The sequence below is a fragment of the Rhinoraja longicauda genome, chromosome 5, assembly GCF_053455715.1.
Source record: "Rhinoraja longicauda isolate Sanriku21f chromosome 5, sRhiLon1.1, whole genome shotgun sequence".
NCBI classification, from domain to species: Eukaryota; Metazoa; Chordata; class Chondrichthyes; order Rajiformes; family Arhynchobatidae; genus Rhinoraja; species Rhinoraja longicauda.
This window is the reverse complement of record NC_135957.1, coordinates 12,373,121-12,388,872: the sequence shown is the minus strand read 5'-3', so window position 1 is coordinate 12,388,872 and position 15,752 is coordinate 12,373,121. Positions and strand designations below refer to the sequence as shown.

The 15,752-nt window shown below is 45.2% G+C and overlaps 1 protein-coding gene across 1 annotated transcript in view; it reads right to left on the bottom strand.

Moving 5' to 3' along the window:
• The window catches only part of LOC144593406 (CUB and sushi domain-containing protein 1-like), a 1,892,487-nt gene that overhangs the window by 336,895 nt on the left and 1,539,840 nt on the right, over nt 1-15,752 (bottom strand). The window contains exon 31 of the mRNA XM_078398909.1: nt 14,977-15,093. Within this exon, the coding sequence (XP_078255035.1) occupies nt 14,977-15,093 (117 nt within the window). The remainder of the gene's footprint in view (nt 1-14,976; nt 15,094-15,752) is intronic.

The window sequence follows — 15,752 nt, the reverse complement described above, 5'->3', positions numbered from 1 at the left end:
GGCATAGAAGGAGAAGGTACTAATCAGGGCAAATGGGATTGAACCTTGTGTGGATGGGCAAAAACAGGACAGTATGGACACAGTTGGCTAAAAGCCCACTTTTTGTACTAAACAAACCTGTGACGATGAAAAGGTTTATAAAATTGCCAAAGACACAGGAAGATGAAAGAATAGGAAAGCATCCTAATTCAGCAAGCTGTGTAGGAAAAAACTGCAGATGCTGGTATTCAGCAAGAGATCAATACTAAAACAATATAGAAGCACACCCGACCATCCTCATGAGAAATATAAAAATTACCACACAAATTTCTAATGATATGTACGAAGAGAAAGACCAGCAATATTTTATGAGATTACTGGGAAATGGCAGGGAAACTAAACAAATATTTTGTATTTGGTTTCAGAAAAGACAAACAATAAACTCGTGAAAATAGTGGAACGTCACAAGTTCAAGACCGAATGAGCTGAAAATAACTAGCATTGACGCATGTAAGCATACGGGCTTGAAATCTCTAGGAAATCACTTGAATCCAAGGATCTCAAAAGAGCTGACTATGGATTCAATGGAAGTGTTGGCTGTCACTGTCTAAAAATCCATCAATCCTAAAAAGATTCCTCATGGATGAGAAAGTAACAAATGCAATGCAAGAACATAGCAAAGAGTGGAGGGAAGCCCCCATTGGGAAACTTTCAAAGAACAAAGAAGGTAACAAAAAGGCCAATACGGGCTGAAAAGATGAAGTACGAGCGTAAACTGGCCAAGAATATGAAGAAGGATAGTAAAAGCTTCTTTAGGTATGTTAAGAGAAAAAGATTAGTTAAGACAAATGTTGGTCCCTTGAAGGCAGAAACAGGTGAAATTATTATGGGGAACAAGGAAATGGCAGAAGAGTTGAACAGGTACTTCGGATCTGTCTTTAATAAGGAAGACACAAACAATCTCCCAGATGTACTAGTGGACAGAGGATCAAGGGAGACAGAGGAACTGATAGAAATTTGCATTAGGCGAGAAATAGTATTGGGTAGACTGATGGGACTGAAGGCTGATAAATCCCCAGGTCCTGATGGTCTGCATCCCAGGGTATTCAAGGAGGTGGCTCTAGAAATTGTGGATGAATTGATGATCATTTTCCAATGTTCTATAGATTCAGGATCAGTTCCTGTGGATTGGAGGGTAGCTAATGTTATCCCACTTTTCAAGAAAGGAGTGAGAGAGAAAACGGGGAATTATAGACCAGTTAGCCTGACATCGGTGGTGGGGAAGGTGCTGGAGTCAATTTTTAAAGAGGTAATAACAGCGCATTTGGATAGCAGTAAAAGGCTTGATCCAAGTCAGCATGGATTTATGAAGGGGGAAATCCTGGTTGACTAGTCTACTGGAATTTTCTGAGGATGTAACAGGTAAAATGGATGAAGGAGATCCAGTGGATGTAGTGTATCTGGACTTTCAGAAACCCTTTGATAAGGTCCCACACAGATTAGTGGGCAAATTAGAGCACATGGTATTGGGGGTAGGTTATTGACATGGATCGAGAATTGGTTGGTAGACGGGAAACAGAGCGACTTTGACAAGGGCCAATTTGTTACGGCCAGACGACTGGGTCAGAGCATCTCTGAAACGGCAAGACTTGTGGGGTGCTCCCGGTCAGCAGTGGTGAGAATCTACTGATAATGGTCCAAGGAGGGACAAACCACAAACCGGCCACAGGGTGTTGAGCGCCCAAGGCTCATCGATGCTCGAGGGCAACGAAGCCTTTCCCGTCTGGTCCGAACCGACAGAATGACTACTGTGACACAAGTCACAGAAAATTTTAATGGTGGTCATGGGAGGAATGTGTCACAACACACAGTGCATTACACCCTGCAGAGTATGGGGCTGCACACGGAGGACCAACAGCATAATAGGCAGGTGGTTATAATGTTTGGGCTCATCAGGTCAGAATGTTTTGGCTGATCGCTGTATATTAATGATTTTCAAGGGTTCCCAACCTGGAGGTAAATTTCGCCTACCGTTATTGTTATTTGAACTTAAAATAATAATGTTAAAAACAGTATTTAAAATTTCCCCTTTATTATGGTAGAAGTGTAAACTCAAATTACTTAACAAAACACAGTGGGGCTAAATTTACTTTCGAGAAGTTGCCAGGGGTAAACGGAACCAAAAAGATTGGGAACCTCTGATTTAGATGATGGAATTAAAAGTAACACTAGCAAATTTGTAATTGACGCAAAGCTGGGTGGCAGTGTGAACTGCGAAGAGGATGCTGGGAGGTTGCAGGGTGACCTGGACAGGTTGAGTGAGTGGGCAGATGCAGTATAATGTAGATAAATGTGAGGCTATCCACTTTGGCAGCAAGAACAAGGATGCAGATTATTATCTCAATGGTGTCAGATTAGGAAAAAGGGAAGTGTAACGAGACCTGGGTGTCCTTGTACACCAGTCACTGAAAGTAAACATGCAGGTACAGCAGGCAGTGAAGAACGCTAATGGCATGTTGGCCTTCATAACGAGAGGATTCAAGTATTGGAGTGAAGAGGTCCCTCGGCAGTTGTACAGGGGCCCTGGTGAGACCACATCTGGAGTATTGTGTGCAGTTTTGGTCTCTTAATTTGAGGAAGGACATCCTTGCTATTGAGGCAGTGCAGTCTAGGTTCATGAGGTTAATCCCCGGGATGGCGGGACTGTCACATGAGGAAAGATTGGAAAGACTGGGCTTGCATTCACTGGAATTTAGAAGGATGAGAAGAGATCTTGTACAAACATATAAAATTATAAAAAGGACTGGACAATCTAGATGCAGGAAAAATATTCCCAATGTCGGGGGATTCCAGAACCGGGGGCCACAGTCTCAGAATAAAGGAGAAGTCATTTAAAACTGAGATGAGAAAAACTTTTTCACCCAGAGAAATGTGAATTTGTGGAATTCTCTGCCAAAGAAAGCAGTAGAAACCAATTCACTGGATGAATTTAAAAGAGAGTTAGATAGAGCTCTCGGGGCTAGCGGAATCAAGAGATATGGGAAAAAGGCAGGTACGGGTTACTGATTGTGGTTGATCATCCATGATCACAATGAATGGCAGAGTTGGCTCGATATCCTCATCCTGCACGTATTTTCTATGTTTCCAATATAAAAAAGCAAGCATAAGGAGTATAATGCAGACTGGTTATCCAGACATCTGCAATAATTATAACTTGAAAATCATTATTGTTGAAGTGATAGAATGATACTTGGAATATAATAACAAGACTAGACAGTGTCAGCATGGAGAAAAAAGGAACTGCAGACACTGGTTTACACAAAAGTACACTAATTCTGCTTTTCAATTTCAGATGTAGAACTTTGTTTGAAAGTGTTTATGAAAGCCCAAATGTGCCACATCCAGCTGTTTTCTTTTATTGCTTCCGTTAGGTGGAACATTACAAATATATTCCAGGAGATTTGAGGAACATAATTTCCCGTTCCAAAACCATGTTGACGTGAAAGTACAAAATCCTGGAGTAACTCAGTGGGTCAAGCAGCATCTCTGGAGAACATGGATAGACCATGTTTCAGGTCGGGACCCTTCTTCAGACTCAACCACAACCGTCAGTTCTCCATGTGTAGGAAGGAACTGCAGATGCTGGTTTAAAACAAAGACAGACACAAAAAACTGGAGTAACTCAGCGGGACAGACAGCACCTATTCCTTTTCTCCAGAGATGCTGTCTGACCCGCTGAGTTACTCCATCTTTTTGAGTCTATCACCGTCACCTATCCATGTTCTCTTGAGATATTGCCTGACCCACTGAGTTACTCCAGGATTTTGTACTTTCACGTCAACATGGTTTTGGAACGGGAAATTATGTTCCTCAAATCTCCTGGAATATATTTGTAATGTTCCACCTAACGGAAGCAATAAAAGAAAACAGCTGGATGTGGCACATTTGGGCTTTCATGAACACTTTCAAACAAAGTTCTACATCTGAAATTGAAAAGCAGAATTAGTGCACCTGGGTGATATTAAATTGATACAAGCAAGGAGTAGCAACAGGCAGAAGGCAGAATAGGAATACGTAAGCAGTCTTCAACTTTTGACTTTGTACTTTAGAGATACAGTGTGGAAACCACAGAGTATTGTGGTTTTTGGTCACAATACTCTTGGTCCACAGAGTGAGCGCCAACCAGCAATCACCTCTTACACTAGGACTATCCCACACACCAGGGACAATTTTCACAATTTTACTGCAGCCAATTAACCTACCTGTACATCTTCGGAATGTGGGAGGGAACCAGAGCACCCGGAGAAAGCCCACCCTGTGACAGGAAGAACATACAAACTCCATACAGACAGCGCCCGTGGTCGGATCATGCCCGGGTCTCTGGCATTGTGAGGCAGCAACTCTACTGCTCATTCGAAACTGGGTATCTGAAACTGGGGGACAGAGCCTATGAAAATAAGGAGTTAGCCACGCAGAACTAATTTAAGAACTTTCTTCATCCAGAAGGCAAAATAAATCTATATTTCGAGCTTTCCACCCAAGACATTCACAGTACATGGAAGACAACAATTGATTCATTTTTTAAAAAAATCTCTGAAACTGACATGTTTCCCAAGATGGTCGTTGAACCAAGGAATATATAGTTCGTGCAAAAATAGTAGGCCCCAAGGTAGAAATAAGCCGTATGGTGGAAGGGTTGAATAGTGGAACAGAAATGAGGGGCTATGGCGTACTTTTGCCAATATTCCTCAGCTTAATAATAATAATAATAATAATAATAATAATAATAATAATAATAATATTCATTTATTGTCGTTGCAACAAGTGCGAATAAATTAAAAAATAGCAATCCTGACGGTGCGTAAAAAACATATATGCAATAAATGCAAAACAAATAAATACCAATGTATTAAATACAAAAGTTTTAACAGTGTGACCTATTGCAGAAAGTAGTGTTCAGTTCTCGTATGGCCCTGGGGTAAAAACTGTTCTTGAGTCTTTTTGTTCAGGATTTGATCGTCCTGAAACGTCGACCAGAGGGCAGAAGAACAAACAGACGGTGGCCGGGGTGGGATGGGTCTTTTATTATTTTGCCTGCTCTACTGAGGCAGCGTAGGCTGAACAGGTGCTCCAGGGAGGGCAGTGAGCAGCCGATGATCTTCTGGGCCGTCGTGATGACCATCTGAAGGGCCTTCCTGTCCTTTTCTGAGCAGCTGGCATACCATGTGGTTATACAGTATGCCAGCACACTCTCGATGGAGCAGCGATAGAAGGACATCATGAGCTTCTCCTGCATGTTGGTCTTCCTGAGGATCCTCAGGAAGTGGAGTCTCTGCTGTGCCTTCTTCACTGTGGTAATGGTGTTGGTAGACCAGGTAAGATCCTCTGTGATGTGCGTACCCAGGAACCTGAAAGCGGGTACCATTTCCACACAGACCCCATTGATGTAGAGTGGGTCGTGTTCTGCACTGGTTTTCCTGTAGTCTATTATAAGTTCCTTTGTTTTGGAGGAGTTCAGGACAAGATTGTTCACTGAACACCATGCTACCAACCTTTGGATTTCATCCCTGTAGGCTGTCTCATCTCTTCCTGAGATGAGTCCAACCACAGTCGTGTCATCCGCGAACTTGATGATGGTGTTGGTGGGATGGGTGGGGGCGCAGTCGTGAGTGTAGAGGGAGTAAAGGATGGGGCTCAACACACAGCCCTGTGGTGAGCCGGTGCTCAGTGTAATGGTGGAGGAGAGGTGAGGGCCTATTTTGACGGTCTGGGGGCGGTTGGTCAGGAAGTCCTTGATCCATTGGCAGATGGTTTGGGACAAAAACCAAGGTCAGAAAGTTTGGTAACCAGTCTGCTCGGGATGACTGTGTTAATGGCAGAGCTGAAGTCTAGGAAGAGCATCCTCACATAGCTCCCCTGGTGTTCAAGGTGGGTCAGTGCAGTGTGAAGAGCAGTGGCGATGGCATCCCCTGTAGACCTATTTGCTCTGTAGGCAAACTGGTATGGGTCAAAGGTGGGTGGGAAGCTGGCTTTGATGTGCTGCAGGACCAGCCTCTCGTAGCACTTTGTGATGACCGGTGTGAGAGCTACCGGATGGTAGTCGTTAAGGCCGCTGATGACAGACTTTTTCGGCAGTGGGATGATTGTGGCGGACTTCAGGCAGGGGGGGATGGTGGATTTTAAAAGGGACAGGTTGAAGATTTTTATGAAGACCTCAGATAATTGGTCTGCACATTCCTTCAGCACTCTTCCCGTCACACCATCGGCGCCTGCAGCTTTCCTGGGATTCACTGCTCTGAGCACGCGCTTAACATCATTCTCCTGCACAGTGAAGATGTGGTTGTCAGGTGCTGGAGAGGGTGTTATGTCTGCCACTGTAGCTTTCACTTCGAAACGAGCAAAGAAACAGTTAAGTTCCTCTGCCAGCGAGGCGTCGCCGTCGGCAGTCGTGCGGTTGCTGGTCTTGTAGTTGGTGATGTGCTGGATGCCTTGCCATACCCGCCGTGGGTCATTGTTGGTGAAGTGGTCCTCAATCTTCCTCTTGTAGGACGCTTTGGCATCCTTGATGCCTCTCTTCAGGTTGGTTCTAGCAGCACTGTATAGAGCTCTATCACTAGACCTGCAGGCGGTGTTACGGTCCTTGAGGAGAGACCTGACATCCTTCGTCATCCAGGGTTTCTGATTGGGATACAACCGGATACGTTTGTCGACGGTGACATTGTCAACACAGTTTTGGATGTAGCAGAGTACAGCTGATGTGTACTCCTCCAAGTCCTGATCCTCAAAAATATCCCAGTTGGTCCTTTCGAAGCAATCCTGCAGCTGCGAGGAAGCTCCTTCAGGCCATGTCTTAACAGTCTTTATGGTGACTGGAGCTTTCCTCCTGAGTGGGGTGTATGCTGGAGTTAAGAATATGGACAGGTGATCTGACTGCCCTAGGTGTGGTAGTGGTGCTGACCTGAAACCCTTCTTAATGTTAGAATAAACCTTGTCTAGTGTGTTTTTTCCCCTGGTAGTACATCTTATATGTTGTTCAAATTTCGGGAGAACTGTCCTTAGGTCTGCATGGTTAAAGTCCCCGGCTATGATGTGGGCTGCTTCTGTATATGTGCTCTGTTGTGAGTTTATTGCACCGAGCAGGTAGCCTAAAGCTGTGCTAGCGTTAGCATCTTGTCTACCAGGGGAACTTTCCTGATACATGGTTGCGGGCACTTTCAAATAATTAGACAGTCAACCATGCAAACTCTATTCCTCCATCTCCACCACGCTGTCTCGGGGAAGTAGCCAACATAATCAAAGAACTTTCTCACCCCAGCCATTCCTTCTTCTCCCCGCTCCTGTCGGGCAAATGACGTGGAAGCTTGAAAGCACACACAAACCAGACTGAGGAACAACTTCGTCCCCTCTGCTCTCCGGCTTTTGAATGGTCTTTCCATGAGCTAGGACACTGTACAATTCTCTGCTTCATTGTGGACATTGGACTTTGTCACAGGAACTATTGTGCTACAATGCTGAGAGGTAGAGAATTACAGTCACACAGTGTGGAAACAGGCCCTTTGGCAGAACTTGCCCACACCGACCAACATCTCCCATCTACACTAGTCCCACCTGTCTGCCTTTGGCCCATATCACTCTAAACTGTCCTATCCATGTACCTGTCCAAATGTCTCTTAAACATTGCGATAGTACCTCATTCAACAACCTCCTCCGGCAGCTCATTCCATACACCACTACACTTTGTGTGAAAAAGTTACCCTTCAGGTTCCTATTAAATCTTTCTCCCCTTCACCTTTAGGTTCCTATTAAATCTTTCTCCCCCTCACCTTAAACTTATGTCCTTTGGTTCTAGATTCCCCTACTCTGTGCAAGAGACTCTCTGCGTTTACCCAATCTATTCATGATTTTGTACACCTCTAGAAGATCACAACCTCATCCTCCTGCACTCCAAGGAATAAAGTACTTGCCTGCACAACCTCTCCCTGTAACTCAGGCCCTTGAGGCCCAATATTCTTCATTCTGTATCTTTCCCTTCACTCCACCTATTGTACTTGAATTTGACATGATTATATTGATGTATACTATTATTGGACTTGATAGAATGCAAAACTGTTTTTTCACTGGACCTCAGTACACCTAACAATAATACACCCAAACCTAAATATAAAATATACAAAATGCGAAAGCATTTCCATAATTTCAGGTTTTTGATAAACAAATCACTTATTGGTTTTGGGGATTTTCTGCATCAAAAATGTATTTAATATTGAAAGTCAGGGAGCACCTTGAGTAGGTTAAACAGGTGGAAATCAAGATAAGAAAATCATCATCTGTTGATGTCCCCACCCTTATGAATTTCAAGATTTAGTTGCAGCTTGTATAGTTTCTTACATCCATTCACAATGGCACTTAAGAACAATCTTTACATGTTCACACAAATGCAACAAAGAGTGTCGGTGTTCCTGTGAAAGGTTTACCAAAGTGACTTATTCCTTTGAGGTTGAAGATATTGCAAGGTCCCCTGGAAGGTATACAGGTGGAGTTGCTGCCATTTTCACTATTGGGTCCATTGAAAATATTCTATAAGAAAATAACTGCAGATGCTGGTACAAATCGAAGGTATTTATTCACAAATTGCTGGAGTAACTCAGCAGGTCAGGCAGCATCTCAGGAGAGAAGGAATGGGTGACGTTTCGGGTCGAGACCCTTCTTCAGACTGATGTCAGGGGGGCGGGACAAAGGAAGGATATAGGTGGAGACAGGAAGATAGAGGGAGATCTGGGAAGGAGGAGGGGAAGAGAGGGACAGAAGAACTATCTAAAGTTGGAGAAGTCGATGTTCAAATAGTCTCATCGGTTAAACTTTAGAGATACTGGAAACAGGCCCTTTGGCCCATCGAGTCCATGTCGACCAGCGATTGCCTCAAACACTAGCATTATTCTAGACGCCTGGGAGAATTTTATAGAACATCAAGTAACCTACAAACCTGCACGTTTTTGAAGAGTGGGAGGAAAATAGAGCACCTGGAGAAAACCCACGCAGTCACAGGGAGAAGGTACAAACTCCGCACAGACAGCACCCGTGGTCAGGATCGAACCCGTGGCGCAGTGAGGCAGCAACACTACCACAATGCAACATGTTAAAACAAAGGAAAGGAATGTGCAGCGAGGTATTAACAGAAAGAGCCTTCAATATACAGAATATCTGCTGATCTACAACTTGGATGGTTTCAAGAAAGCAGTCACAATCTGTGTTTAGTTCCCCAGTGTGGAGGAGATCACACTGAACTGTAAGTATTCAAGTGAATTGCTGTTTCACCTGCTCAAGCTGCCATGTTATTATGTTACTGTAAGTAGATTACAGTATTGTGTTATTGTATTGCAATGTTATTGCAAGTTCCACCTGAAAATCATTATATTTAGGCTGCTTTTCTAATACATTCATTCTGAAATATCATTGGGATTGTCACTGGGTATCACGTTTAACCAATAAAGGGTTCACCAGGGTCCAGTTTCAGCTACCAGCCATACCATAGAAACCAGGCCTCAGAGAAAGCTCTGGTGATAAGACGGGAAGATCATGAAAGACAACAAAAAAATCAATGTCCATTTTGTTTCAAAAACACAATCTACAAGATTATGTATCCAGAATGAATCAAGATGTGCAATTTCTCCAGGTTTATAGACACAAATTGCTGTAGTCAGTAGTGTAGACTCAGCGGTCAGGCAGCATCTCTGGAAAAGAGGAATAGGTGACGTTTCAGGTCAAGACCTTTCTACCAGGTTTAGTTTGCAGACACAGCGTGGAAACAGGCCCCTCGGCCTACTGAGTCCACACCAACCAGCAATCACCCATGCACAAATTCCATCCTACACACAAGGGACAACGTGCAGAAGCCAAATTACCTATAAACCTGCACGTCTTTTGAATGTGGGAGGAAACCGGAGCACCCAGAGAAAACACACGCGGTCACAAGGGGAACGAACAAACTCCATACAGACAGCACCCGTGGTCAGGATCGAACCCGGGTCTCTGGCACTGTGAGGCAGCAACTCTACTGCTGCACAATTTTGCTGTCCACTGTGCTGCCCTCAAGAGTTCAATTACAAAGGCCGATCCAATAAAATGTACATTATATTTCCCTAAAAATAGGACAAGGGGCTTCAAATGTTTTAAAGGAATCAATAAGATAATCTGGATAAAGAAACGTTTTGCACCGACTGGGTTAATAAAAAGGAACCTCTTTATCCAATCCATGTCTCATTCACACATTCCTTGGGACAACAGCAATAGATGAAAAGCAAACTACTGCAGATGCTGGAAATCTGAGGCAAAAAAGAGAATGTGCAGGAAAATCTCAGGTCAGACAGCATCACCAGAAATAGAAACAGTTAATGCCTCAACTGGAAGAGAGGGCAATGCTGGCTTCTCTTTCCACAGATGCTACCCATCCTGAATATTTCCAGTAACTGCTGTGTTTTATTGACTGTATAATAACACTTTATTACTGATTGCATGCTTGGAAGTCATAATGTTAATGAAGTCCAGCTTCTGTTTAATAAGTACAGACATTAGTTTAGTTTAGTTTAGTTGAGATGCACCATGAAAACAGGTCCTTTGGCCCAATGAGTCCATGCCGACCAGCGATTCCAGCACATTTACACTAGCCTACGCACACGAGGGAAAATTTACAATTACCTTAATTTATTTTTCCACTCACCAGCATCCGAGCATCTCAGCAGCATGCTTCATGTCTATTATTTTTTATATTTAATATAAAACAAATTTCACACTGAAAGAGTGGTCATGTTGCAGTTATATAAGACGTTGGTGAGGCAGCATTTAGAGTATTGTGTTCAGTTCATGCTATAGGAAAGATGTTGTCAAGCTGGAAAGGGCACAGAGAAGAGTTACGAGGATGTTGCCGGGACTAGAGGGTCTCAGCTAAAGAGAGAGGTTGAGTAGGCAGGGACTCTATTCCTTGCAGTGCAGGCAGATGAGGGGTGATCTCATAGAGGTGTATAAGACATGAGAGGAATAAATCAGGTAGATGCACAGAGTCTCTTGCCCAGAATAGGTGAATTGAGAACCAGAGGATAAAGTTTTAAGGTGAAGGGGAAAAGATGTAATAGGAATCTGAGAGGTAGCTTTTTCACACAAAGGGTGGTGGGTGTATGGAACAAGCTGCCAGAGGAGGTTGTTGAGGGTGGGACTATCCCAACATTCAAGAAAGTTAGACAGGTACATGGATAGGACAGGCTTGGAGGGATATGGACCAAACGCAGGCAGGTGGGACTAATGTGGCTGGGAAATGATGTCCGGTGTGGGCAACTTGGGCCGAAGTGCCTGTTGCCACGCTGTTTCACTCTATGACTATGAAAATGAGCAGGGGTCTCAGTGGTCCCAGTATAGTTGTGGAAACCTGACTGAAGACAGAAAGTACAAACGTTCATCACCTTTGGACTGAAAGATGGTAAATCAATGGAATTCATTGCCACAGACGGCTGTGGGGGCCAAATCAATGGATATTTTAAGGCAGAGATTCTTGATTATGGTCTTACATTGCGGAAACAAGCCCTTCAACTCAACTTTCCCACACCGGCCAACATGTCCACAAGCCCACATCTACACGAGTCCCACCTGCCTGCATTTGGCCCATATCCCTCTAAACCGTCCTATCCATGTAACTGTCAAATTGTTTCTTGAATGTAGACACAAAATGCTGGAGTAACTCAGCAGGACAGGCAGCACCTCTGGAGAGAAAGAATGGGTGACGTTTCGGGTTGAGACCCTTCTTTAGATTTATGTCGGGAGTGGGCGGGACAGAGATATAAATGTAGTCGGAGACAGTAAGACTGGTGAGAGAACTGGGAAGGGGGAGGGGATGGAGAGAGAGGGAAAGCAAGGGCTATTTGAAGTTAGAGAAGTCAACGTACATACCGCTGTGGTGTAAGCTACCCAAGCGAAATACGAGGTGTTGTTCCTCCAATTTGCGCTGCGCCTCACTCTGACAATGGAGGCGGCCCAGGACAGAAAGGTCAGATTGGGAATGGGAGGGGGAGTTAAAGTGCTGAGCAACCGGGAGATCAGGTAGGTTAAGATGGGCTGAGCGGAGGTGTTCAGTGAAACGATCGCCGAGCCTGCGCTTGGTCTCACCGATGTACAGAGGTTGGCACGATGTACGGAGGTTGACAGCAGATACAGTAGATGAGGTTGGAGGAGATGCAAGTGAACCTCTGCCTCACCTGAAAAGACTGTCGGGGTCCTTGGATGGAGTCGAGGGGGGAGGTAAAGGGACAGGTGTTACATCTCCTGCGATTGCAGGGGAAAGTACCTGGGGAAGGTGGGGGATGGGACATGTTGACCAGGGATTTGCGGAGGAAACAGTCTCTGCGGAAAGTAGAAAGGGATGGAGATGGGAAGATGTGGCCAGTAGTGGGATCCTGTTGGAGGTGGCAAAAGTGTTGGAGGATTATATGCTGTATGTGATGGCTGATAGGGTGGAAGGTGAGGACAAGGGGGGCTCTGTCCTTGTTATGAATAAGGGGAGGGGGAGCAAGAGTGGAGTTACAGGATATCGAGGAGACCCTAGTGAGAGCCTCATCTATAATGGAAGATGGGAACCCCCCTTTCCTGAAGAATGATTGTTTCTTGAATGTTGGGTTAGTCCCGGCCTCAACTACAGTACCTCCTCTGGCAGCTTGTTCCCCATCTATACTCTCATCACGTGTACCCGATCTATCCTCTCATGATCTTGCACACCTTTATAAGATCAACCCTCATCCTCCTGTGCTCCAAGGAATAGTCCCAGACTGCTCAACCCCTCCCTGTAGCTCAGGCCCTCTAGTCCTAGCAACAGACTCATAAATCTTCTCAGCAATTTTTCCAGCTTGACAACATTTTTCCCCAATAACATGCTGTCGAAAAGTGAACACAATACACTAAATATGGCCTCACCAACATTTTATACAACTGCAACATGACCTCCTAACTTCTATACGCAATACTCTGACTGATAAAGGCCAATGTGCTAACAGCCTTTCAGCCAGAGATGCCACTTTCAATTACATATGTATCTGTGCTCCTAGATCCCTCTTCTCTACAATACTCCCCAGAGCCCAACCGCTCTGTGTAGGTTCTGCCCATGTTAGTGCTCCCCAAAAGCAACGCCTCACATTTCTCTGTATTCAATTCCCTCAACCAATCTGAAAAGTCTGAAGACGGGTTTCGACCCGAAACGTCACCCACTCCTTCTCTCCAGAGATGCTACCTGTCCCGCTGAGTTACTCCAGTACTTTGTGTCTACCTTCCATCAACCATTCCTCAGCTTACCTGTCCAACCAATCAAGATCCTGCTATAATTTTTCATAACCTTCTTCACTATTTATAATACCACCCCCTTTTGTGTCATCTGCAAACTTGCTCGCCATGCCGTGTACATTTGCATTCAAATCATTGGTGGTACGGGTGTCAGATGGTATGGGTATGGGTTTCAGAGTTTATGGGGAGAAGGCAGGAGAATGGGGTTGTGAGGGAAAGAATGGGGTTGTGAGTGTCTGTGGCGGTGCCTAACGGCTACGGCTCGCTGGCAGTCTGTTTGTCCTTTGTCCTTTTTTTTGTTTGTGTGTTGGTGTTGGGGTGTTTTGTTTTTGGTTGTGTATGTGGGGGGGGGGGTGGGGGAAATCTTTCTTTTTTTAGGTCTCTTCCTCGGGGCGAGGCTCGGCCGCGGGACTTAACAGCGCCCGGTGCGGCTCGGCCGCGAGGCCTTCCATCGCCCAGTGCGGCTCGGCCGCGGGGCCTTCCATCGCCCGGTGCGGCTCGGCCGCGGGACTGAACAGCGCCCGGTGCCGCTCGGCCTTCCATCGCCCGGTGCGGCTCGGCCGCGAGATTTTCCATCGCCCGGTACGGCCATAGGACTTTCCATCGCCGGTGCGGCTCGGCCGCGGGACTTTACATCGCCGGTACGGCTCGGCCATGGGGCTTTCCATTGCCCGGTACGGCCGTGGGACTTAACAGCGCCGGTGCGGCTCGGCCGCGGGGACTTTCCATCTCCTTGCGGGGGCTGTGCGGGTCGGTCGCCTCGGTAGGGGTCGAGCTGTCTGTCCGTGGAAGGGGCATGGGGGAAGAGAGAAGAAGTTTTTTGTGCCTCCATGACAGTGAGGTGGTGTTTGGAGACACTGTGATGGATGTTTGTGTTGGGGTCGTGTGTCTTGTGTTTTTTGTTTTTTGTACTGCTGGCAAAGTAATCTCGTTCGGTAAAACGAATGACAAATAAAGCTATTCTGTATTCTGTATTCTGAAAGATCGATCAGCCATGATTGAATGACAGAGTAGACTTGGCCTAGTTCTGGTCCTTTGACGTATGAACATAAACACGCAGATCTAGTTTCACTGGGAAGGGAGAAAGTCTAACCATTGTAGGTTCCATTGGCTGAAGACATAAACCAATAGCTTTAAAATCTCTAAAGCCAAATCCAAAGGGAAGGCTCCTTTTCTGGCAGAAAAGCAATAAGCAAGTCACATTGAATACAATTACAAAGAGGATATTGAGTATTTTTCCCCCCCAGTTGAGAGAACTGCTTCATTCAGATGAAGGGTCCCGACCTGAAACACCACCTATTCTTTTTCTCCAGAGATGCTGTCTGACCCGATTAATTACTTCAGCATTTTGTGTCTGCCCGCATCATTTGATTTCCTGTCGCTTCTATTGTATTCCTTTTTTCCCTTGTCCCAAGCATGTAAAGTAATTCGACTCAGCTTTTTTTTCCCCCTTTACTCTGCCGACGACAGACAGAATAAGAATCCAAATAAATCCATTTGTACTTTTAGTTGCTCGGATTTTTAAGGACAGGGTGCAATGTCACTTGAAGCTAGGTCAAGAACACCACTTAGAATGCAATAAGATGGAGGTTCAAATGCAATAGCAAGGGTGATGTAGCATAAAATCAAGAGACCTATTAATCAGCGATTCAAATACCTCAATCAGAAGCATAAACTCACCAAATTCCTTCGGCACGGTGATGGAGTACAAACAGGTCTGGCCGCTTGAATAGTTGCGTGGATAATTCGGTGAAAGAACAACTCCTTGAGACCCAGTGTGTTGACCTCCGCATGGAGCTGAAAAGTGGAGAGATAACACCTCTTAGGTACCGGACTGGCCAATACACGATGGAACTGAGCAGAAATGCAGTATGTCTCATTCAGGATACTTTAGAGGTACAGGGTAGGAACAGGCTCTTCACGCACTGACCAACGATCACCCATACACTAGTTCCAGCCTACATACTACGGACAATTCACACAAGCCAATAAACCTACAAACCTGTACGGTGTTGGAACGTGGGAGGAAAACGGAGCAAACCCACGCAGTCACAGGGAGAATGTGCGAACTCCATACAGACAGCACCCGTAGTCAGGATTGAACCCAGGTCTCTGGCGCAGTGAGGCAACCACTGTGGGGTCTCATCTCCTTGTGTTGTGCCCAGAACTATATTCTGCACTCTGCATCTTCCCCTTTGCTCTGCCTTTTGTATTGGAGTTCGACATGGTTGTATTTATGCATTGTATTGCATGCAAAACAGAACAATTCACTGCACCTCGGTACACATGACAATAATAAACCTGACTTCATCTTGATCAGCATTTGAAGAGCTCTCGCCTCACAGTCGGAAGGCTACAAATTTGAGCCTCACAGCAGAGCAAAACATCTAGGCAAACAGATCAATGTAGCTCCTTATTAATAGAGCATAGGAGCAGAACGCCAAACTCATTCAAGA